General features: G+C 38.1%; 1 protein-coding gene across 10 annotated transcripts; it reads right to left on the bottom strand.

Moving 5' to 3' along the window:
• Nucleotides 1–681: 681 nt before the first annotated feature.
• LOC118906662 (ovalbumin-like) lies at nt 682–21,971 on the bottom strand. Of its 10 annotated transcripts, XM_036874195.1 has the most exons (14): nt 21,912–21,966; nt 20,559–20,611; nt 19,060–19,121; nt 18,521–18,673; nt 18,154–18,249; nt 17,908–17,981; nt 16,151–16,236; nt 14,945–15,127; nt 12,488–12,538; nt 11,437–11,562; nt 10,666–10,783; nt 8,706–8,848; nt 6,759–6,914; nt 682–1,320 (listed from the first exon to the last, which is right to left on the bottom strand). In XM_036874195.1, the coding sequence occupies exons 8-14, from the start codon at nt 15,110–15,112 to the stop codon at nt 925–927; spliced, it is 1,158 nt and encodes a 385-aa protein (XP_036730090.1). In that variant the 5' UTR covers nt 15,113–15,127; nt 16,151–16,236; nt 17,908–17,981; nt 18,154–18,249; nt 18,521–18,673; nt 19,060–19,121; nt 20,559–20,611; nt 21,912–21,966; the 3' UTR covers nt 682–924. The 10 variants fall into 10 exon arrangements, with proteins under 10 accessions (XP_036730090.1, XP_036730088.1, XP_036730094.1 ...); XM_036874193.1 differs by lacking the exon at nt 16,151–16,236; XM_036874199.1 differs by lacking the exon at nt 16,151–16,236 and having other exon boundaries at nt 18,195–18,249.
• Nucleotides 21,972–26,509: the final 4,538 nt, after the last annotated feature.

Genomic DNA, 26,509 nt, shown 5'->3' with positions numbered 1-26,509 from the left:
CGGAATAATATCATTTCTTTAGAAAAAGGCATTCTGAGTTTTAGCATCCTATAAACGAGGTTCTGAGTGAGTTGAAGGCTACCTAAGAAAGAAGTGGTATCAATAACAAAACAGAAGCAGATTCACAGGTACAAAGAACAAGTTAGTGGTTACTAGTTGGGAGGGGGAGGGGGAGGGTCAAGATAGGGGAAAGGGGTTTAAAAGGTACAAACTACTAGGTATAAAAAAAATAAGAGGGACTTCCCTGGCGGTCCAGTGGTTAGGACTTCGCCTTCCAATGCAGGGGGTGCAGGTTCGATCCCTGGTCGGGGAGCTAAGATCCCACATGCCTCGGGGCCAAAAAACCAAAGCATAGAACAGAAGCAATATTGTAACAAATTCAATTCAAATTAAAAATGGTCCACGTCAAAAAATCTTAAAAAAAAAAAAAAAAAAAGATACAAGGATATAATATACAGTACAGGGAATATAGCCAATATTTTATAATAACTTTATATGGAGTATAATCTGTAAAAATATTGAATTACTATATTGAACCCCTGAAACTAATATAATATTGTAAGTCAGCTATGCTTCAATTAAAATAAATAAATAGATATAAATAAATGGTGAATTTTATGGTATGTGAATTATATCTCAACAAAGCTGTTAATTTTTTTAAAAGCAGGAAAAAAGAAATGGTATGGATCATAATTTTTTAATAAATGCAATTAATAGCATGCTATAACTTGTTTAACCAAAGTAAACCAAATCAAGAAGGGATGGGATACATATTCTACATGAGATAGTTGAAAGAAAAACATTGCTAAGAAGTATGGTGTATCTCTTTTAGTTGCACCTATACTGAGTGTTTTCTACAAGCTCATAAAATCCAGCTAATTTCAAGAATCAGAAAGTTGTTTGAGTATAAATTCAGTCCCTTCCTTAAGGGTTGCAGACTCTACCATAGAAGAGAATCATCTTAGTTTCCTTGTGTAAGATAAAGAAGAGAAAAGGATGATCCACCTTGAAGAGTTCAGGATTTTCAAATTTGCTTGTTTGGTTGTTAAGTGTGAACTCTGAACCAGTCTCAATAACCTCTAGCATGGCCTTATGGATTATCTTGGAGACCCTGAGGTCTCCTCCTGCAGTTATGCCAGACAAGTTAGTCCTTGAGTGGTTAAAGACATCCGTCATTCCCAAAGCTGCCAGTATGGAAGTTAAGTCTTCATAGTACCCATGAAGTCTGAGCTGGGGCAGGTACAGGACCACAGCTGTGTCTTTCATGTTGGCTGAGCCTATCCAGTTGCTTAGTTTCTCATAAGTGATTTCATTGGTAACCTATGGGAAAGAAAGCAAGAAGCAAAACATGAACATTTTAATTTTTTTAAATTAATTTTTATTGGCGTATAGTTGCTTTACAATGTTGTGTTAGTTTCTAGTGTACAGGAAAATGAATCAGCTATACATATACATATATCCCCTCTTTTTTAGATTTCCTTCCCGTTTAGGTCACCACAGTGCATTAAGTAGGGTTCCCTGTGTTATATAGTATGTTCTCATTAGATATCTATTTTATTCATAGTATCAATAGTATATGTGTCAATCCCAATCTTCCAATTCTTCCCACCACCCCCCCAACATTTTTATTTAGAAAATAAAATTATACCAAAATGTGAAATATCCTAAGGGCTGGATGTGAGGTTGTAAATAGGCAAGGCTACTTCTCATTGTCATTTTGCAAAGCAGATTCAATAAGAATAAGTGGGGGAAATGCAACCACGTGCAATAACTGCACATGAGGCATGTAGCCCTGGGCTCTATGCCTAGGCACACCATCCAAGAGTCACTTGGAAAAGCAACAAATTATCTTAGAGAATTTCTACTTTTATTCCTCTCATGATCTCTCTATAAGTTGCACTATTTATGTACTGTAATAATAAAATTTATATAAGTGCCTACTCTTCCTATTGGCCACATTAAAAGACATCTTTGGAACCTGAGATCCTCGGATTCTGACAACATAAGTTGTAATTCTAGGCTGATCAGTGTCAATTTCTACCTCAACTCCAATCAAAATTCTCGTTAGTCAGGCATCCATAGAGACCGAATGTATACCAAACTAAGTAACATTTCTAGATCATTAGAATCAAATAATCTTAAATGAAAAGAGAACATAGAGGAGACCCTCCAAGAAGCATCTCTGACACCCATCAGCATCTGCTTGAGAAGTCCTTAATCAATGACCCATTTCTTTATAAACAGCCTGGTTCAGTGGTTGCACAGCTCAGCTTGCAGGAAAGACGTTTCCCATTGTGACCATAAATCTGCTTCCCTGTAATTTGTACGTATTAGTTTTAGTTCTCACTCTGGGAGCCACACAAATTAGTCCACTTTTTCTTCCATGTGACAATTAAATATTTTAATACAATCAACATACTCCCTAAACTACTGCCTTTTTCTCATCCATTCCCCATGTGAAACTATTTCTGGCTTCTCCTCATTAGGTTGTCTTTACTGAGGAGGTTCATATTTTCCATAACTCATTTGGACTATGTTGTGGATGGAATCTATCAGGAGGTAGGTAGGCTAGACAACAAACAATGCAATCTCAAGCAGAAAAAAAAAAACTATTTTGCATGGAATTGACATTCATCAGATACCACTTTCAACTCATACTCATTTAAGAAACCAGGGATGACTGCCCTCATCCGTGGTGCTAAATTAATGTTAGGCATTATAGTTGGAGAAAATTAGTTGGCTATCAGGATCTAGACTCATTTCCCTCACTTTTCCCTCTTTAAGATCATTTTATCAAACTGTAATTGTACTTCAGAATTTGTCTACTTTTCAGAGACTTTAAAGTTATTCTGAAATGTTCTAGTTTTATGACTCAAGTCACATATATTAAAATACATCAGTTTCCACTAAGATCAGGAACAAGACAAGGTTGCCCACTCTTACCACTATTATTCAACATAGTTTTGGAAGTTCTAGCCACAGCAATCAGAGAAGAAAAACAAATAAAAGGAATCCAAATCAGAAAAGAAGGAGTAAAGCTGTCATTGTTTGCAGATGACATGATACTATACGTAGAGAATCCTAAAGATGCTACCAGAAAACTACTAGAGCTAATTAATGAATTTGGTAAAGTAGCAGGGTACAAAATTAATGCACAGAAATCTCTTGCATTCCTATACACTAATGATGAAAAAATCTGAAAGAGAAATGAAGGAAACACTCCCATTTACCATTGCAACAGAAAGAATAAAATGCCTAGGAATAAACCTACCTAAGGAGACAAAGACCTGTATGCAGAAAATTATAAGACACTGATGAAAGAAATTAAAGATGATACAAACAGATGGAGAGATATACCATGTCCTTGGATTGGAAGAATCAACATTGTGAATATGACACTACTACCCAAAGCAATCTACAGATTCAATGCAATCCCTATCAAAACTACCACTGGCATTTTTCACAGAACTAGAACAAAAAATTTCACAATTTGTATGGAAACACAAAGGACCCCAAATAGCCAAAGCAATCTTGAGAAAGAAAAATGGAGCTGGAGGAATCAGGCTCCCTGACTTCAGACTATACTACAAAGCTACAGTAATCAAGACAGTATGGTACTGGCACAAAAACAGAAATATAGATCAATGGAACAGGATAGAAAGCCCAGAGATGAACCCACGCACATATGGTCACCTTATCATTGATAAAGGAGGCAAGAATATACAGTGGAGAAAAGACAGCCTCTTGAATAAGTGGTGCTGGGAAAACTGGACAGCTACATGTAAAAGAATGAAATTTGAACACTCCCTAACACCATACACAAAAATAAACTCAAAATGGATTTAAGACCTAAATGTAAAGCCAGACACTATCAAACTCTTAGAGGAAAACATAGGCAGAACACTCTATGACATAAATCACAGCAAGATCCTTTTTGACCCACCTCCCAGAGAAATTGAAATAAAAACAAAAATAAACAAATGGGACCTAATGAAACGTAAAAGCTTTTGCACAGCAAAGGAAACCATAAACAAGGCGAAAAGACAACACTCAGAATGGGAGAAATATTTGCAAATGAAGCAACTGACAAAGGATTAATCTCCAAAATTTACAAGCAGCTCATGCAGCTCAATATCAAAAAAACAACCCAATCCAAAAATGGGCAGAAGACCTAAACAGACATTTCTCCAAAGAAGATATACAGATTGCCAACAAACACATGAAAGAATGCTCAACATCATTAATCATTAGAGAAATGCAAATCAAAACTACTATGAGATATCATCTCACACCGGTCAGAATGGCCATCATCAAAAAATCTACAAACAATAAATGCTGGAGAGGGTGTAGAGAAAAGGGAACCCTCTTGCACTGTTGGTGGGAATGTAAATTGATACAGCCACAGTGGAGAACAGTATGGACGTTCCTTAAAAAATTAAAAATAGAACTACCATACCAACCAGCAATCCCACTACTAGGCATATACCCTGAGAAAACCATAATTCAAAAAGAGTCATGTACCACAATGTTCATTGCAGCTCTATTTACAATAACCAGGACATGGAAGCAACCTAAGTGTCCATCAACAGATGAATGGATAAAGAAGATGTGGCGCATATATACAATGGAATATTACTCAGACATTAAAAGAAACGAAATTGAGTTATTTGTAGTGAGGTGGATGGACCTAGAGTCTGTCATACAGAGTGAAGTAAGTCAGAAATAGAAAAACAAGTACCATATGCTAACACATATATATGGAATCTAAAAAACAAACAAAAAAATGGTCATGAAGAACCTAGGGGCAAGACAGGAATAAAGACGCAGACCTACTAGAGAATGGACTTGAGGATATGGGGAGGGGGAAGGGTAAGCTGGGACAAAGTGAGAGAGTGGCATGGACATAAATACACTACTAAATGTAAAATAGATAGCTAGTGGGAAGCAGCTGCATACATAGCACAGGGAGATCAGCTCGGTACTTTGTGACCACCTAGAGGGGTGGGATAGGGAGGGTGGGAGGGAGGGAGACTCAAGAGGGAAGACATATGGGGATATATGTATATGTATAACTGATTCACTTTGTTATAAAGCAGAAACTAACACACCATTGTAAAGCAATTATACTCCAATAAAGATGTTAAAAAAATAAAATAAAATAAAATACACCACAAGACTTCCCTGGTGGCACAGTGGTTAAGAATCCGCCTGCCAATGCAGAAAACATGGGTTCGAGCCCTGGTCTGGGAAGATCCCACATGCCATGGAGCAGCTAAGCCCGTGCGCCACAACTACTGAAGCCTGTGCACCTAGAGCCCGTGCTCCGCAACAAGAGAAGCCACTGCAATGAGAAGCCCGCGCACCACAACGAAGAGTAGCCCCCACTCACCGCAACTAGAGAAAGCCTGCGCAGCAATGAAGACCCAACGCAGCCAAAAATTTAAAAAATAAATAAATAAATTTATTAAAAAATAAATAAATAAAATAAAATACACCACCGTGTTGATCATGTAATTATGTGGGTTATATTAGATGGGTGCCATTTCACTGACCTTTCGGAAGATCATCAAATTTAAGAGCTAAAAGGAACCCTAGAAATCATATACTTTACCCTTTTTATGGTGTGGGTAAAATGAGGCGTGGAGAGGTTAAATGACTGTGAGTTTGTGGTAAAATTAATGTCAGATTCCAATTCTGTACCTACAAATTCAGAGTTCCTACGTTATCTAACCATGAGAAAGGAAGCTTATGAAAATAATGTTATCTAATGCTGATAATTATTATTTAGCAATAACTAAAATCTCACTTTATCAGAGAGGTTTCCCCTGGTCATCCAATCTGAAACAGAAGTTCCCAGACCCTGTACCTGTCTATCCTATTTCCATCTTTTATTTTTCTTCATAGCATATAGCAATCATATTATTTATACATTTGTGGGGGTTTTTTTGCTTCCATGTAAATGTAAATATATTGGTAGAGCAAAGCTGAGATTTTTGATTTTCAGCCATGGTCATGGTGAGTCTGAGCAGACCTTTGAACACCAAGCCTGGAGTAGACTGAGAAGCCAGAGAACTGGGCTCTAGTAACATCACAGACTAATTTGCGATGAAATATTGAGCAAATCATTTAACGTCTTGGTTTCCAAGGTTCTTTCTCCATCAGCGGGCTGCCGGTGTCTGCCTGGTATGCTTCACAGCTAGTGAGGATGAAGAAAGGGTGAAGGGGAGAGTGAGACCCCTTTATCCACAGAGAAGTAGGTGGGAGCAACATAGAATTGGGAGAAGCATAAAAAGCAGAAGAAAAGGAAGAAAGACGGGGATTTATAGAGAACTGCTGAGGAATTAGACCTGTACCAATGCTAAGAGCAAGAACACACCATCACAGTGTGGAACAGGAGCGTCCACACGGGGCTCAGAGGAAAGCACCAGAGAAACAAGCAAAGGGAAAAGGCTGAGCATTGCGTTTGCAAGTCTGGCCTTGGGTGCTGGTGGAAAAGAGATGTAATTGGTTGGTGGCGGGTCCAAAAGGTGTGTCAATGCATAATATATAAAAAATACATGTAAGATAACAACGATAACCCACGAAGACTGCAGGAAGATGCATATGACTGTGCTTTAAAAGCCTAAAACTGAAACCAGTAGAAGCAACATGTCTTAGTGCATGGGTGCTTTATTTGGTCCCAGCTTCCTGCATGTGTAATTCTCAAGCACAGAGCCTTTTCTGCTGGTGGCAGCAGCTGCTAAGGCTCCGTGGTTTACCTGTCCCAGGCCAGCTTCCTCTCTGGGTAGGACGATGACCATACTCAGGTGACCTTCCACGTCAGGCACCTCAAGAACTTGCACCCGAGGCTCCGTTATGGAGTCCAGTTTAAAGTGCCCTTGCAGCCGCATCATCTGAACAGGTTTGCTCTGAGACTATGAAAGTAAAAACAGTGAGACGACAACGCCAGTTCCTTTCTATGTTTCCATTTAAGGCATGAGGAATTTACATTTCATCCTCCAGAGGTGCCCATGAGTGACCGAAACAAAATCTATCCATCTTTCCACAGAAATATCAATGATTGATCGTTATTGTAATGATTTAAAGGGGGGACCGTAGCCTAAAACAAGTAGCTACTAAAGTGCAAAGTGTTTATGTCTTTCAATATATTATTGTTATTCAACTGTACATTTTTGGTGCCCAGAAGCAGTTAATTCACTTCAAAGATCTGAGAAATATGCATCGTAAAATCTTATCAGGATAACCATTTTTAAAAGTCAAACAGGTCCTTTGAAGAACATAATTTAGAATCTCTCCAGCTCCACGACATTGGGTTGCAGATTACAAAATAGCTACAAAAGAGCTAAGAATTTAACAATGTGCTAAGTGAATTCCACATATTGAGGTCAGTTTAAGGAAATTTAGTTATGACCATAACCTTATTTTATGTATTTCTCTTTGAAAGGCTAGTTGTAACATAAAGATATCTGCATCACGTAAGTAAACCAAATGGACCAGATTTTACTGTGAAAATAAAGACTCTGATTTATTAACTGTTTCCTCTAGAAAGTCTGCTTGCTTTGGGGTATGCTTATCCCTTTAAAGTAGCTCTCTATGAATCCTGCTAAAATCTCCACCCCTGTTTTCCTCATACTGTGGTCCTTAAACTTCGCTGATCCTTGGAAGGACCTACGGGGGTTACTTAAAAATACAAATACTCAAGCACTACTTGCACATCAGAATCTCCAGGAATGTGGCCCTGGAATTTGCATTTTTAAAAAACCACAGCTGTAAAAACTACATAATTTCACTTTATGTTTTATGACCTCGATATCCGATGGCAATATTCTCTGGAAAAATAATACTGGATAATTCCAGATGTGACTAATGTGTTTGTCCAGAGAATTATGTTTTCCTTAAAGTCATTCACTATTTCTTTTGCATGAAGAAGTATTCATGTAATAAGTATTCTGAATATACTTATCCAGAAATATAAACCCTCTGTAGTTTTACAGTTGGCTATAACAAATGTTTAATTGGCCAATAATTGCAAGCATTTTTTGGTAATATATTTGATAGAGTAAATACAGTTCACAGTTTAGGGACTTGGTTATATTATACAGATCCATTCTTTCTTATTAAATAACATGGATTATTTTGCTTGCAGCCTAATATTTAGGACACTTTTGTGGCACAAAGGAAAGAAGTTAGGAAGATTGAGGATAGTAGAAGGACAGCATATCTGAAACTTTTTATTTTGATTATGAATCTTGTTCACCAATTTTGCTTTGCTTCTCAAGATCACACCCATTTTACAAATGACCTGCATGTTAGTTCCACAGGCATCTATTGGAGTTATTCCCTACCACCTGACTTCATTTCCAGTTTGCGGTAAGTGAATTGCTTAATAATGGTTTAAGCTTAGCCCAAAGCCCAAAACTGCCTTAAACCTTTCCAAGGTCTATGGTTTACACCAGATTTTCAATTTTACAACTGTAGTGCTAAACATAGCAAAATAGGTTAAAAATACTGTGAAGAATTTAAAAGAAAGTTTCAATAACAAAAAAAAATGTAAATCTAAATCTGGACTTTACCTGTTATGTAGCTAGAATAATCACTTGGAAACTAATTAACCTATCTAAGGCCAGAAATAATTTAACATATTTTAAGGCAAACTTTTTGAGGACTACCTTTAAGAGAAAAAACAAATTGAGTCATGAGTCTACCTCATCCAACCTGAAAGCCATTGCCGTGGTTTGGTCTTTCTGAAATGCATACTTCCAGGTCCCTCTGAAGGAGATGACATTAACCAGCACCAACTCATCAGAGGATGTGAGGCTATTGGGTAACAAGAGGTTCTTGATTTCACCTTTGGGAACAGAAACATAGTAAGATCACACTTGATTGGTCATGGGATGTGAATTTGTTTCATTAGTTTTGCTTTGGATTTTGACCGATCTTTGAATTTACATAAGTAATTGCCACTCCATATCTTCAGTTGAGCCAAAAAGACTTTTGAGCAAATATCTAAATACTCATAATTCTTTAATAAATAAAGAATGTAGAATGCAGAAGAAAACAAAGTGAGTGTATAGCCTATCTGCCTACTTTACAGTTGTGGAAAGTAACGAGCCTGATTAATTTACATAACACTTACCCAGTTAAGAGGTGGTTTATAGATACATTAACCATTAAGGTTTGACTTTCTTGTGAAATTCTTCCTGGTACCATCTTATGCTGAAAACAATGACTATCTGAGTCAGTGGTTTTGCAGATCACCACTGTTACCTGGCAATGATTTTCTACCACAATCAAACAAAAGAAATAACTGGGAAAGTTGCAGAAGAAAGACTTTTGGCTTTTTATGCCTCCTCACTTCTCAAGAGTAAAATTGATAAGAAGATGTCATGAGCTTTCATTTTATGAAATGGAAAAAGTCTTGAGATCTTTAACACCTGGTGCTAGAACAACCGGTTATCCATGTGGAAAAAAGAAAGAACATTTCCCCCCATTTCACATCCTACGTAAAAGTCAGCTTGAGATGGACCATAAACCTAAATATAAACACTAAAGCAATAAATCTACTAAAAGAAAACAGAAGAGAATATCTTTGCGACCTTGGGTAAGCAAAATTTTCCTAGAGAATATACAGAAAGCACAAACCATTGACAAATTGGACTTCATTAAAATTAGAAACTTCTACTCATCAAAAATACAGTTAAGAAAAAAAATACACAAGACATAGACTAGGAGGAAATATTAGCAACATAGGTATCTGACAAAATATTTGGATCCAGAATACATAAAGAATTCTTGCAACTCAATAATAAAAAGTAAACAACCAATTAAAAAATGGGCAAATAACTTGAACAGAGATTTAGTAAATAAAGATATATTAAAGGCCAAAAGACATATAAAAAATATGCTCAATGTTTTTAGTCAGCAGAGAAATGCAAATTAAGACCACAATAAGATACTACTACATACCTACTAAAAGAGTTAAATGAAAAATATTTATAACACCAAAAACTGGAGAGGATTTGGAGTAACTGGAATTTTCATACAGTGCTGGTGAGAATGTAAAATGGTTCAGCCACTTTGGAAATCTATTTGGCAGTTTCTTAAAAAGTTAAACATCCATCTAGCCTAAGACCTAGCATTTATACTAAGTAAGTATTTACCCAAGAGAAATGAAAAAAATATGTATGCAAAAAACCTTTTACAAAAATGTTTACAGCAACATTATTCATAGTAGCCCAAAACTAGATGATACAACTCAGATATACATGAAGAAGAGAATGAATAAACAAACTGGTATATCCATACAGAGGAATATTTCTCAGCAATAAAAAGACACGAGCCACTGATATATCCAAAAACATGAATGGTCTCAAAAATAATATACTGAGTGATAAAACAGGACACAAAATTGTACATACTGTAATACTCCATTTATTTGGAATTGTAGGGTAGGCAAAACTAACTTCTGATGATAGAATGAAATCAATGGTTGCTTGGGAACAGGTGTGGAAGAATTTTTCAGGGTGATGGAAATGTTCTGTGTCCTGATATATATTTGTCAAAACTTTCTAAATATATTTTTTAAGATCTGAGCATTTCACTGAATGTAAATATGCCTAAAAGAAGAAGGAGAAGATGGAGAAAAAGAAGGTTTGGGTCTCTTACCTTTTGTCTTATTTTCAATCCATGAGTTAATCTGCAATCTGGCTTCTTCTATGTTATTTTTGAAATCCAAATTTTCAGGTTTTAGTTTATATAATTGTTCAATACAGTCTAAATATTTCTATAAAATGAGCATAGAAAGAGACATAGCAAATAAATGGTGATTTTAATACATTTAGACCACACATGGTAGGAATTATATGTAAATAGAGGCAGAAATATATAAAATACTGTTATATACGCCTAGGCCCAATTAGTTAAAATATATACATTTGTCATACTTTCAGAAGACTGGTAAATAAAATGAACAAATTACTGCAGAGTGTTATTTCAATGACAAGGACATATCTCTTTCTTTTAGGATAATCAGACTTAGCATAATTAGAGTCCTCAATTGGGGTTCCAAAATATTAATCCTCTTTTATTATCAATATAAAATATTTTGTTAACTTTTTTTTCATAACAAACTTTCTAAAATTTATGCTCTTTATGCTTCAGCTGGGCCCGTCGGAAACATAATTGAACATGCTACAAACTAGCATCTGAAAATTAGAATCCTGAACCCTTTAATATTTTTCTATATGAAATAAAATGCATATATAAAATATATTGTATATTCTATATATAGCATCAATCTATCTAAATATATAAATATTATGTCTTTTCTACTTTCCTACCACTGTGATAGCACAAACAATGCTAGAATAAATTAAATGAAGACAGAAAGGAAAGACTTCTACCTTACTTATGGAAAAATATTTTATTTTAACTCACAGGGAGGAATGGATAGGCTTCTTCTGCAAACATCCCACTTGCCATGAGGACTTGACTGTGGCTGGACTTGATGATTTCAGAGAGGAGTGCTTGAATGTGTGAATGGACCCCTGTATCTTGTTCACACTAAAGTGAAGTTAGAAAATATTTGAAAACAGGGGCCATAGTATCACACACTTAAGTATCAACTGAGGTTAGACAAGAGGCTCTTGGGTTTGCATTAGGACATGCTATTTCAGAAAAAAAAACAGAATCAAAGACTACTTCTATCATTAGGACATAGTGAAATGTTTGCCTTTCGCCAAACTGAGTTACCTGACAATCTGATAAAAATGTATCACAATCACCTCACAGGTGTGAGGGGTGACTTGGCAAGGTCCATGTCCTGGTCAAAGCTTGCCCTATCTCCTCTACAAGAAGGCCCAAAACACACTTATCAATACTGCCATATTAATTTTAATACAGTTTGTATAAGGAAAAATGTTTTGCTATATTTTGTAATAAGTAAGAATTCTGGGCAAGAAAGTTTGATCTTAGTAGCCCCACCACAGACAATAGTGGGAAAGTCACATCTAAAAAGCTACAGAAGGTATACATTACAAATTTCTCCTAGAAATTAGCAATATGGAAAAACATTGAACACTAAAACTCATAAAGATAAGCTATCTTTATTTACATTTCCAAAAAATGGTATATTTATATCTACTGAGCACTAGCCCTGGTTCAGGCACTGCTTGAAGCACTTCTACTGTCTGAGTAGATTTGAGGGTTTTATTATGAAAACTCTTTGAGAATAATCTCCTTTCTGCTCCTTCTTTTTAAAGGCTAGGTCTCTACCTCAAATTTTTGACAGTTCCCATTTTGTCACCTCTTATTTCAAAATCTCAACATGAGTATTTTAAAACAGCATACCCAGGAATTTGTATGTATCTACAATCTAGGCCCAAAACTCTTCTGGAATAAATAACCTATTTTATTGCCCTCAAGTCTTCAGGGACTAAAGAGAGACTACCATAAGAGAAGTAAAAATGAAAGTAGGACTTTTATCTACCGTTGAGTTTGAAGAATTTGCAGTTCTCATTAATTCATTCAAGTATAGCACCTACAATGGAAAACAAAGAACCATTTTCAAAGGCTATGCAGATACCTCTCCAAAAGACCAGAGAGTGATATAGCAAATCATTTTCTTGCTATAAATGTTAAGCTCTTACATTTTTATAAATGTTCTATGATTCTCCCCACCTTTCTCTTATCTGTTTATTAGTTTTGCTCCTCATTTTTTTAAAAAAGGATATGTCAAAGAGGACAGATGAGTTTGAAAAACAAAATCCTTCACGTGCTCTTAGGCAGAAGTCTAAGTGTTAGAGCGTTAGGGGTGAGGTGTAGGCACTTACTTGTATTCCCCTTTATAAATAGAATGCAACCTTTGTGATAGAATGCAAAAGAGTGTTTCAAAATCAACTCAGACTTAGTCATTTATTGTCACTTAATTTGTTCATCCCTACCTTCCCAGTTGTGAAACCCAATAAATGGTAGGAACCCAATAAATATTTGTTGAATGAAGAACAAATAGTTGTGTGGATAAAGGGATGAATCTTAATTTATTTGCAGACAGTTAGTAACATTGGTTACTCACTGAGCAGACAAAAATAATGATTGAATTCATATAACAGGTCATTATTTTAAAATGATTTTCATGAACATTATCTGATTTGACGCTCACAGTATCCCCTTGAGATTTCAGTAGCTTGTGTCTTTTTTTTCCACTAAGAGTTAATGTTTGCTATAGTCCTGTTGACTTAACTGAGGTATAACTGTAGTTTCGTAAGGCCTTCCTCAGAGAACAACTGAAATAAAACATTGCAACTCTCTTCAATATTTAAAGGGTGAGTACATTTAACATGTTTTATGTGACTCCCTAGAATAAAAATGGGATAAGAGGCAGTAGATACTGGGAAGATATTATAAATTTATTAAAATACACATGGAACAGGAAACATAATATGTGCGTGTGTGTGTGTGTGTGTGTGTGTGTGTGTTTAAGAACAGGAAAATGATAAAGGAGCAATGGTAATGGAGAGGTATATTTTAGCTCAAGGCTAGGAAGAACTTTCTAAAACATAGAGTAGTCTGAATGCATACTTCACACTATTAAGTTCTGCCTTATCGGAGGACTTTGAACAACCTCTTGCCTGCTGGTCCCTACGTAGATTAAAGCATAGAGAGGAGAGTGGGAATTTTATGGTTTCTTCCAGTTCTGAGATTGCCTGGTGGTCTCCTATATCATAGGCATATTGTTCCATAGTCCAGGGACTCAGCATGCATGGTGCTCCCTGATGTTGCTTCGGCGGTGGTTGTTGCCATCATCAGCATCATCAAAAGAAAGCATGATGGTTGAATCGGGAATTCTGAGCATTTGGCTCAGTCTTTGAATGTTGTAAGAGAATCATTAACAGGATGAAAATATGAGAAATTTTCCTCCATTTTGTATGGAAATCAGCAGGAGAAAATTTTGAATTCTCTGGTTCTCTTCTAACTCAGAAAAGACAAAGAATTATTTCCACTCCAGACTCTCTCTCTGCCTGACTTGTGACCTCAGCACAGTGACCATGCCATCTCTCTGGTTGCAAAACCTGAAGCATGCACAGGTGTAGATGGAGCCACCAGTCTGCACGCTCTCACTTTGAAGGGGGGGGAAGGGAGGGGTGAGTCTACACATACTCATCCCAAGATGACTTGTAAAGATCCCCACAGCATCCTCATTCCCAGCCAGTTCTCCCTCTCCACAAATTTGTATTTATTGAGCACCTATTATGGGTAAGACACTTGGGACCTCTTCTCCCAATGCATGGAAATAGAATAAAATTGAACACAAGAGCTTTTACATTTATTTTTTTTTATTTTAAATATATTGTTAAATTCAGGATTTGACTCCAGCTTTTCAAATTTATTTCCAATTTAAATTCTGACTGGGGAGAAGCTTTGTTCCACTAGTTAATCATTCCCTCTGTAATAGGCAGAGAGATGATTAAAGCGTGTTGAAGGATGTCTACTAAGAAATAGTTTTTCCAGTCACCCAAAATTATTGGTTGAGTTAAAGCACTGGTGATCTCCTTGGGGATGTAAATGCATAGACTGTAAATCCTTACAAAATATTCTTTATGTGACCCACAGCAGGAAGGCCCTGGGGACCTAAGGATGCATACGAGTGGGGGTGGAGGTGGGAAATTCCAACTTTGCCATGGACCAGGTTGGCCTCATTGATTGCCTCTCCCTGCTCAGCCTCTGCTGCGTGCACTCATTCCCTGCCCCCCAGAACAGAGCTGTGGGAAATCTTACCTTTTGCACCTTTTTGATAGAGCCAGTGAGATAAGGAACCTTACGTGAAGGTGGACATTCTCTTGTGTTTACAGAGTTGGGCATCTATGAAATCTCCATAACAAGCCAGTGTTTGGAATTGTTACTTGATTGTCTTCTAGACATGGCTGAAAGTATGTTTGTGACATACCTTCTCCATCTGGGATGCACTGTCTCCTCTGGCCCCAAAGAGCACCACAGCCAGGGCAGACAGGAGACTCAAGGGAGAAAAGATGAGATTCTCAATCATGTGGTCATAGTTCATCTCTTTAAAGACATCAAAGCAGAGCTTTGAGTTTGCTGCACTGAGTGAGCCCATTCCTCTACCTGGGGTCTGGAATACAAAGGCAGATGTCAACAACAACAAAAATGTAGGTCAAAACACCACTATTTCAGTTTATTTCAAGTTAGAGTAGGAATTACTTCTATTCTATGAACACTAGATCCTCAAAGAGAGGCTTTATGGAAACAAAAAGAACACAGATTTTGGAGTCAAATGCATTTCCAACTCTGCCACATTCTAGCTTTATGTTCCTGGGCAAGTTACTTAAGTTCTCCTAGATTCTATCTTCTCTTCTGCAAAAGTGGTTATGTAACAGTTTCCTTATAGGATTAGTGTGAAGATTAAATCATGTTCTGTTTGTAAAACACCCAGGACTGTGCCTGCATATAGTAGGTGGTCAAATATGTCAATGAATGTTGTCATTACTGTTGTTATTGTTACCTTACGGTAGTCTACTTGGTTAAAGAAGTGACAAAGAGGACAAGGTTATAATATTGATCCCAATGGACACATGACCTCACTGAGTCTTTCAAAAGTACATAAAGGGGACTGACTGAGTGAGATAGTAAGGACACACCATCCCAAACCCATTTTTACCATTAGAAAAACATCTCAAAGTGCACACCTCCCTTCAGTGGGTTGGCGGTACCATCGATGTATATAATGGAGAGTGCATTTATATATATATATATATTTTTTTTTTTTTTAAGGGGGGAGAAATATAACTAAGCATGTTAGAGTCCTACAAAATTATTATCCCACTTTCTTCTATGAAACCATCCTCAAACATTTATTGAGAAAGACAGAGCTTCCTGTTCTAGGGTCTGTGAGGCCAGCAGAGCTTACCTTGGCTTGGTGCCTTCAAGTGCTTTCACAACCACACCAGGGCTCAGAAGCTCTGAGCCTCTCCACGGGAGCCAGCTCAGGGTCCCGTAAGAGGGGCTTTCCGAGAACAAGGACAATCTCTCTTTCCTGCTTCCCTTCCTGCATTTCACTAGCCCCTCCCATGCTCTGGGCATGGTCTGAGGAATGAGGTTAGAGGATAATGAGGAACCTCAGCATCTCTGCTTCTACCTGGTGCTTGGTTGAATCAGGTGATGGGACCCCATGGACTGTAGAATCTTCTCTCTTCTATGCATCTTGTCTTCGCTGTTGGAGGGCTAATTTGGAGAACCACTTTGGAGTCTATGGCCTCTTGGGATTAGGGCTGGGGCTAGGAGGAGGGAAGACTCTAGGGTGCAAACTTTAAGGAAGCACTCACTTTAATGTGTTGACCCTGTACTTATATGACCCTGACCCTGGGAGTAAACAGCTCCTTAAGAATGAGCCACCCACAGTGTAAATCAACTATACTTCAGTAAAAATAATTAAAATACAATAGAATAGAATTGAATTGTTAAATTAAATTAAATAAGAATGAGCCACCCGCTGAGCCAATTTTAAGGAGGCACTTGCACTCAGTCGTACAAGCACAGACAGCACCTGAGAATGATGTCTCCTTAAATTCTGCTTCCTTAAGGAGTCTTGCTTGCCTCGCCCTATTCTTAGTGTTGCTTAGCATACCTGGTCAGGGTTTGGGATGCAGGAGGCTGCAAGTCTGTACTTTTTGTGGCTGTACTTTTGTCTTATATTGCACTACAGATGCCTTAAGGAGCTTCGATTAAGATATTGAAACTAGAGTAAAATCCTCCCCTTGTGTGCTGTTGGTACAAATGGTGTATCTCAGTCTTAAGAAAGTCAAAAGAAACTTAGGAAGATGCTGGTTCATCCCACATGTTTTAAAAGGGGAAACAGACTCAACGTGGTGAATATCCCAAAAGAGCACAAGAAATGGAAAATTTGTAGTTGCTGGGTTTGGGTGAGAATACAAATAGAAAAGTCATAATTCTTTCTTCTGAAGGATTTAACTTATAAAATATCTTGCCAATATCTGGAGGCCCATCAGTAACTTTTCCCAGCCTAGAGGTGTGGTTCCCGTAAAACAACCTTAAGAATTCCTACACAGAGAACAAGTTCAAATACATTTGTTGGGCTGGATGTTTGACATTTCATTGGGACCAGAAATGTTGTTACCACTTGCTTGAAAATCTACTGCTCTCTTCACATAAACATGGAAGTAAAAGCCTCTAGGACACCAGTGTATTTCAGTTGCCTTATTGTCATATAACTGGGAATGGAAGGAGAAAAATGGGGTCAGATGGGGTTCAAGTTCACAAAAAAATAGAAATAAATGTTCAGACCAGGACCTGTTTCTCAGAGTTTATGAGACACTTGACCCATTGTTTTCCGCCCCCTCACTCAACTGTTTAGGAAGACTGCTCCCTGGTAACTCACATGGTCACCCTGTAATCAAAAACCATCCTCTGGAGAATTCCCTGGCAGTCCAGTGGTTAGGACTCGGCGCTTTCACTGCTATGGCCCTGGTTCGATCCCTGGTTGGGGAAATGAGCTCCCTCAAGCCACTTGCCACGGCCAAAAAACAAAACAAAACAAAACAAAACAAAAAGCTATCCTCTGGCCACACCAGAGGATAATTCTAATTGGAGTCACAGAATCCTAGAAATATGTTTGCTTTGCTGAAGAGACAATTAGTCGAAATGGTTGATCATGGGTCTTTACAACGACGAGCTTTTAAATCAGACAAACCTGAGTTCTAACAAGAACTCTGCCTTTGGCTATACATGTGAGGAACTTATTTGACTTCTCTGAACCTATATTTATAAAATAGGGAGAGTAGACGATACCAGACAAGGTTGTTGTGAGTGTTAAAGGTGATAATGAATATAAAGACTCTAAACAGAAAAATTACTCAACAATGTTATTTTCCTTACCCCTTCTAGGATTATGGATTGAACTCGAAGTGTCAGAGATTTGAGAAGGAAGCTCTTGGGTCCCCAAATTAATTCTACAAATGGAGAAACTGAAGTGAGTCTAGTGGGGTCACATGACTTGCTCAATTCCACACTGTTACAGAACATCCAATTCAGAATGAACACCCAATTTTCATGTCTAGCACCTTGCCCCTAATTTACTAGACAGAGACACAACATAGAAAAAGAGAGGCTAAATTTTGGTACCCCATGGTGCAATTTCTCCTTAGGTGTTCATAGGCACCTACAAACAAATTTCTCATTCAGCCTCAGGTCAGTCATCATTAAAGTTGCCACCTTAACCTAGGAATGAAGTTTAGAAATAGAAATGGTTTTCTACAATATTGGAAACCATGACATCAAAAAGCTCACTCAGTGAGTATGATTAGCTGAACAGAGAACCACACTGCCTTGTTTTAAATCCATGCCTCCCACCAACGTCCCCAAACCATGGCACCTCTCACTGCCCTTTACCTTTAATTACAACTAAAGATTTTCCCCTATACTTTGTGAGAAGTCATTGCCAATTACAAAAAATCACAAAGAAGATAAGATTTAGTGTTTGCATTTTTACCTTGTCTTCAGGTTGGTTAAAGTTCTGTTTGGTGAGCCCAGATCTGTGTCTGCAACACACAGACACACACGGCTCTCAGCACCCACAGTTTGCTCCTCCCATGTTCTCAGAATTCGGTTGCACAAGTCATTTTTTCCTCGTATCTTGATCTGACTTAAAGTATTTAGACAAAGGGGTAGAGAATGAGCCAGCCGACGTATGCATTGTAAAATATACTACTCCCCTGGGTCAACATAGTGACCCAAGAGATGTAGGAAAAAATTTATGAAACATTTAATGGCATGGATTTTATATAATAACTTGAGTGGTATTTAAACATTAGCTGTAATGTGTATGTCTATGTTACTAACACTCCCTGCCTATGACAACAAATTATTGGTATTTAAAAGCCAGAGAGGAGGCATTTTGCCTTGAGAACTGGCAACAGGTTTCTTTCCCTGACTCCTAAGATGAGGCATAGTGAATGAAATGCCATTCTGTCTGGCCTGAAGGTGGCCAGGAACTGAGTAATTCTTGCTGAGTAAGAATTTCAAACTTACCTCATGGCAAATGTAGGCAGGATTCCCACAAGAAACAAGTTACAGATCAGCTGTAGCTCCAACTGAGAGAGAGACCAATACAGTATCTCAGAATGTTAGAGACAAAGGGGCCTTAGAGAGCATCTGTTCAGAGATTTTCAGCCCCTACTAAGAACTAATTTCTATACTGTGACCCAGAATCTATATTCAAAACTGAAAAAAGAATTTCACAAACAAAAAATTAAAGATAGAACTGCTACATGATCTAGCAATTTCACTTCAGGGTGTTTATGCTAATTCAGAAAGATACATGCACACCAATATTCACTGCAGCTTTATTTGCAATACTAAAACCAACATATCACAACAACCTATATGTGTCCATGGATAGATGAATGGATAAAGAAGACATGTTACTTATATGCAATGGAATATTCTCAGCCGTAAAGAATGAAGTCTTGCCATTTGCTGCAACATGGATGGATCTAGAGAGTATTATATTAAGTGAAATGGCAGAGAAAGACAAATACAGTGATGTCAGTTATAGGAGGAATCTAAAAAGAAAACAAACAAACAAACAAAACAAAATGAAAACAGACTCATAGATACAGAAAACAACCATGCCTTAAAAGTATTTTCTCTAAAAATAGACATATATTTTTGATTTATTTGTGAAGAACCTCCCAACAAATTATTAGCTAACACTAATGGGGAGCAATTAAAGTGAAATCCAGGCACTTGTACCAGCATCTTTTTATCAAATTACACACATATATACATACATAAAGGTAGAGGCTTTTGATTTTTAAAGACAGTGTCCAAACTACAAATATATGCAGAGGAAGAAGAGGCTAATTAATGGAAGGAAAATATTCAAGGCAATAAAAAAGGGGGGAAAAGCCAGAATTTAGATCCTTTGTATTTCCATTAAATGACCCCTGATTTGTGTAGGTAACATAAAAACAGGCACCAAATACTTGGTTACAACAGGAAACAAATTCAATAGTTTTCCTTTTATAACTTTACAGTGAATTTTATAAAATTGTTTTACACACAGGAACAAAAACTTGGATTATGGTCTTCACAAAACAAAATGGGCAAATGCCCACCTTACCTCTTGATTAGGCAGTGTTTGGCTTTACCCTGATGAATGTGAAAAGGAAATGGCACACGAGCCAGTAGAAAAATGCCCTATGGTTCCACTAGGTCTCAGAAAGGGAAGGGAAGAATTGAAACTATCTAATTACGTATAACATTAGTAAGAGACATCGTGGATCCATAGACTGTATTTCCAAGGAAACCTTGCCCTTTCAGAGAACCAACTCGCCTCCCTGAAGCACTGCCGCTAGCGGTCCTCCCTTCTGGGTAAAGGGATACAGGAAACATGGTATTATTTGTTGAGCAGTTGACTTGCATGGGGACCCTTGAGCAAGGGGAAAAGGGCAGTATTTGTTGTGCTTTGGAGAGAAATGGACTTCTAAATGATGCAAAATCTTCTCTAGAGTGTCAAAGAAACATACCTTGAATCAGACTTCCACCAATTTAGAGAACTTCACTTCTCTCATATACAGTCCTGAGGAGAATTTGGATTCAAGAAGGAAAAGAAGGGTTCGCAATGAAAGAAGAATTCTATCAACTTCACAGAGACTCATCTTCACAGTGATTCGTCTATGTAAATCCTGTTCCTCCAGAGTCCCAAAGAACAGATATATTTGAAAAAAACAGTCCATAATTCACTAGTTGACTATTCACAAAACCAGATTATTTGCAAAGAAATGGCTGGGCATTGTTCAATGGCTTCTGTGTTATTAACAAAAGAACATTGCTGGTTTTTCTTGCCTATAAAGTCGCTTGCCTATAAAGGCTCTAATTAATAGCTAGGAGTGAAGGTGTGTGTCCCTGCCTATTGTTCCAGATGTTTAAAGGAACAGATCATAGTATGTGGTCACTCCTGGAGCCCTAATTCCACAGAACTTGCACCCATCTAGTGGTCCATGGCTATTGCATTTGCTTCATGATGCAATGAATGATTCCCATCCAGAATGCCCTAATTTAGGTATATATGGCAAGGATTTTTTTAAATGATCTGATATTTATTAGGTTCTCAATAAACATTAATTTCCATTTCTTTACTAAAATTGTTCTTTTTTAATTGAAGTATAATTGATTTACAATGTTTCAGGTGTACAGCAAAGTGATTCAAATATATATATATATATATATATATATATATACACATATATGTATATAAATGTGTATATCTATATATTCTTTTTCAGAGTCTTTTCCATTATAGGTTATTACAAGATACTGAATATAGTTCCCTGTGCTATACAGTAGGTCCTTGTTGTTTATCTATTTTATATATAGTAGTGTATATCTTGAGGCGGAACCAAGATGGTGGAGTAGAAGGACGTGCTCTCACTCCCTCTTGTGAGAACACCAGAATCACAACTAGCTGTTGGACAGTCATCGACAGGAAGACACTGGAACTCACCAGAAAAGATACCCCACATCCAAAGACAAAGGAGAAGCCACAATGAGACGGTAGGAGGGGCGCAATCACAGTAAAATCAAATCCCATAACTGCTGGGTGGGTGACTCACAGGCTGGCGAACACTTATACCACAGAAGTCCACCCACTGGAGTGAAGGTTCTGAGCCCCACGTCAGATTCCCAACCTGGGGGTCCCACAATGGGAGCAGGAATTCCTAGAGAATCAGACTTTGAAGCCTAGTGGGAATTGATTGCAGGATTTCGACAGGACTGGGGGAAACAGAGACTCCACTCTTGGAGGGCACACACAAAGTAGTGTGCACATCGGGACCCAGAGGAAGGAGCAGTGACCCCGGGAGAGACTGGACCAGACCTACCTGCTAGTGTTGGAGGGTCCCCTGCAGAGCAGGGGTGGCTGTGGCTCACCATGAGGACAAGGACACTGGCAGCAGAAGTTCTGGGAAGTACTCCTTGGTGTGAGCCCTCCCAGAGTCTGTCATTAGCCCCACCAAAGAGCCAGGAAGTCTCCAGTGTTGGGTTGCCTCAGGCCAAACAACCAACAGGGAGGGAACCCAGCCCCACCCATCAACAGTCAAGTGGATTAAAGTTTTACTGAGCTCTGCCCACCAGAGCAACAGTCAGCTCTACCCACCACCAGTCCCTCCCATCAAGCCTCTTAGATAGCCTCACCCACCAGAGGGCAGACAGCAGAAGCAAGAAGAATTACAATCCTGCAGCCTGTGGAACAAAAGCCACATTCACAGAAAGATAGACAAGATGAAAAGGCAGAGGGCTATATACCAGATGAAGGAACAAGATAAAACCCCAGAAAAACAACTAAATGAAGTGGAGATAGGCAACCTTCCAGAAAAAGAATTCAGAATAATGATAGTGAAGATGATCCAGGACTTCGGGAAAAGAATGGAGGCAAAGATCGAGAAGATGCAAGAAATTCTTAACAAAGACCTAGAAGAATTAAAGAACAAACAAACAGAGATGAATAATACAATAACTGAAATGAAAACTACACTAGAAGGAATCAATAGCAGAATAACTGAGGCACAAGAATGGATAAGTGACCTGGAAGACAGAATGGTGGAATTCACTGCTGTGAAACAGAATAAAGAAAAAAGAATGAAAAGAAATGAAGACAGCCTAAGAGACCTCTGGGACAACATTAAACGCAACAACATTAGCATTATAGGGGTCCCAGAAGGAGAAGAGAGAGAGAAAGGACCAGAGAAAATATCTGAAGAGATAATAGTCGAAAACTTCCCTAACATGGGAAAGGAAATAGCCACCCAAGTCCAGGAAGTGCAGAGAGTCCCAGGCAGGATAAACCCAAGGAGAAACACGCCAAGACACATAGTAATCAAATAGGCAAAAATTAAAGACAAAGAAAAATTATTGAAAGCAGCAAGGGAAAAATGACAAATAACATACAAGGGAACTCCCATAAGGTTAACAGCTGATTTCTCAGCAGAAACTCTACAAGCCAGAAGGGAGTGGCATGATATACTTAAAGTGATGAAAGGGAAGAACCTACAACCAAGATTACTCTACCTGGCAAGGATCTCATGCAAATTCAATGGAGAAATCAAAAGCTTTACAGACAAGCAAAAGCTAAGAGAATTCAGCACCACCAAACCAGCTCTACTACATACCTATTTTTAAAAGTAACAGTGTTCATAGTACTTGGTTGTAAGGAGAGCAAATGCTCAAAACAACAGAACAAGTGAGTGTCAAATGAATCCAAAAAACCAGGCCTTCTAACTATCAGTCTCCTACACTTGCCACTGCCCTGCCCACGTTTTCTTCTGAGATGGATGAAAGTCAAATGTGCCCTGTCCCAGGCCCTCTTAGTCTCCTTCGTTGGCTCCTCCTATTCACTCTGTACTCTAAATCTTGATCCCTTTTCTCTTCCCACTTTTACTCCAGGAGATTCTACCCCTTCTCATCAATTCCAAGACCACCTACCACTGAGGACTCCCATGTTTGCATTTCCGGACCTAACCTCCTCGGACTTTATGTTGCAATGCCTGTTTGACATCTGACAGGCGTCTCCAACTTCACCTTAAAATCTGCCCTCATCATCTCTCTCCCAAACCTGCTGAACTCTCCAGCTTTCTCCATCTCAGTAACTGGGCTTTCCATTGGCCCAGTTGTTCAAGTATGACATTTGTGGGTGATCTGTGACATCCCTATCTGCCCCATACTTATGCAATCCATTGCCAAGTGCTACTGATTCCTCCTCCAAAATATATTTCAGGTCTGTCCACTTTTCATCATCTCTCCATGGACTCCCTTGGTCCAAATCACCATCGTTTTTCACTTGAACCCTTGCAGTAGTTTCCTCACTGCTCTCATCTCTTTCATTCTTACCCTTATCCAACCTGTTCTCTAATACCATCCAGAATGATTGTCTTTAGACACGAGGTGGATCAGACTACCTTCCTGCTGAGATCCCTTCGAAGACTTTCTGTGTTCTTGATGTTGCCTACAAGGCCTTTCCTGATCTGGCCATGCCACCAGTGCACCTATTCTTCACCCCTTTCCTCCTCACTCCAGTAGGGGGTTGAATTATATCCCCCCCCCCCAAAGATATATCTAACTCAACCCCCAGTAGCTGTGAATATGACCTTATTTGGAAATAAGGTCTTTGTAGGTTAAATTAAGTTAAGGCTTTCAAAATGAAATCATCCTGAATTACACAGGTAGACTCTAAATCCAACAACTGGTGGCCTTCTAAGACAAAAGAGAGTGAGATTTCAAACACAGAGAAGGCAGGTGACGATGGAGACAGGGAATGTAATGATGTGTCTGAAAGACAAGGAAGACTAGAGCCACCAGAATCTGGAAGAGGCAAGCCAGGATTCTCCATGGAGCTTTCAGAATGAACACTGGCCTGCTGATTCTTTGATTTTAGAATCCTGACCCTCAGAACTGTAAGAGGATACATTTGTGTTGCTTTAAGGTGCTAAATTTGTGGTAATTTGTTATAGGAACCTAATATACTCCCTAAGCTCCCATAGGGAGCTTATGTGCAAAGCAAAAGCTTGACTTTCAAGCCTGTTGTCACCACTGTGAGTTTAGAAAATACACTGAGAAACTTCAGCAATGTCTTTGTCCTACATGGTACACTCTTTCCTCTTGAAGGCAGGTACATGGAATGCCTAAAAGGTGGCTACGAGGAACCAAAGGAGAAAGTAACTCTCAAACATTATCTCGAAATATCATCTGCTACATTTAAAATTTAAAAAGTAAACCAAATGAAAACCATACAATAATTAGGAATTATTTGCATAAACCCTGTTGCATCCTGTAAATGAATACTGTACTGCTCTTGAGAATGGTTTTATAGAAAATGCTTATTGACACAGAAATATATTCAAAATACACTAAGTACAAAAATCAAGTTTAACATAGTATATGAGATATGATACTTTTTAAAATGGAATTTAAATATATGTGTATTATATTCTGGAAGGATATTGGCATAATTTTAACAAAGGTTAGAGTTAAGGGAAGAATTATTAATGAGTTTTTTTCATTATGATTGCCTATAATTTCTGATGTTTATACTGCTGGGTAAATTTTTGTAAGTACTGTGTCTCTTTGTATTTTCCATGGATTTAAGAGGGTAGATCCTATTCCATTAATTATTGTCAAAGTTTACTTCTAATGTTTTTTTCATAAGGTAGCCTCTCACTTTAGAAATATTCAAACTGAGGTTCAGAGAGGTCTAGTTGGAGAATATAATTATACTTCAGTAAAAAAATGTTTATCCAAAGCCCATCAACAGGTAGTAGACGTACAGTACATGCACTTTCCACTTTCTCTTATGCTCTCTCCAGTAGAGGAACTGTGGGTCATATAAGAATGAAAAATGAGGCCAGCAGCATAGTAAGTTGACCAAATGGATAATAGAGAGTAGTGTTAGAGCAAAAACAAGGGCTAAAGTTTGTGGGCAAAAGCTTGAGGAGATATTTGTAAAGTCTCAAAAACTCACCTGAAAGGTACTTAGTAACTACAAAGGAATAAAAAAGTAACTCGGCAGCGGAGAAACCTAACAATCATCAAACTATCCAAGTGATCAAGGTAAACGTCACTGGCAATAAGATGTGTCAACGTGATGAACACCCTGACATGGTGCACTGAGGACACATCATTCTTCTGCTTGTCTTGCCCAAAATGCAAAATCTCACTCCAATTAGGAGAATACATCGGACAAATCCAACTTAATAGACATTCTATAAAATAATCAGTACTCTTCAAAATGTCAAGGTCACAAAACTTTTACAGACTGAAGGAGACTAGGAAGACATAATATCTAAATACAACGTGAGACCCTGGGTATAATCCCAGAAGAGAAAGAGGACACTTGGGGAAATAATGGGTAAAATCCAAATAAGGTTTGTAGTTTAGTAAATAAGGCTGTCCCAATGTTAATCTTTTATTCTTGTTGTGTGTACTATGGTTATGTAAGATGTTAAGATTATGGGAGGACTTCCCTGGTGGCGCAGTGGTTAAGAATCCGCCTGCCAATGCAGGGCACATGGGTTCGAGCCCTGGTCCATGAAGATCCCACATGCCGCGGAGCAACTAAGCCCGTGCGCCACAACTACTGAAGCCCATGCGCCTAGAGCCCATGCTCTGCAACAAGAGAAGCCACAGCAGTGAGAAGCCCGTGCACTGCAACGAAGAGTAGCCCCTGCTCACCACAACTAGAGAAAGCCCATGTACAGCAACGAAGACCCAACGCAACCAAAAATAAATAAATAAATAAAATTGATTCTTGAAAAACAAAGAAGATTATGGGAAGTGGAGTGAGCGATATAAGGGAACTCTTTGCACTATGTTTGCAACTTTTCTGTGAGGTGAAAATTCATTCAGGATAAAAGATTTTTTAAAAAGTAAGTGCTTAGGAAAAACAAACAAACAAAATAAATGCTTAGAACATGAAAAAAAAAAGAAA

This window comes from Balaenoptera musculus, chromosome 14 (genome assembly GCF_009873245.2).
Source record: "Balaenoptera musculus isolate JJ_BM4_2016_0621 chromosome 14, mBalMus1.pri.v3, whole genome shotgun sequence".
Lineage (NCBI taxonomy): Eukaryota > Metazoa > Chordata > Mammalia > Artiodactyla > Balaenopteridae > Balaenoptera > Balaenoptera musculus.
This window is presented reverse-complemented; position numbering and strand designations above follow the sequence as displayed.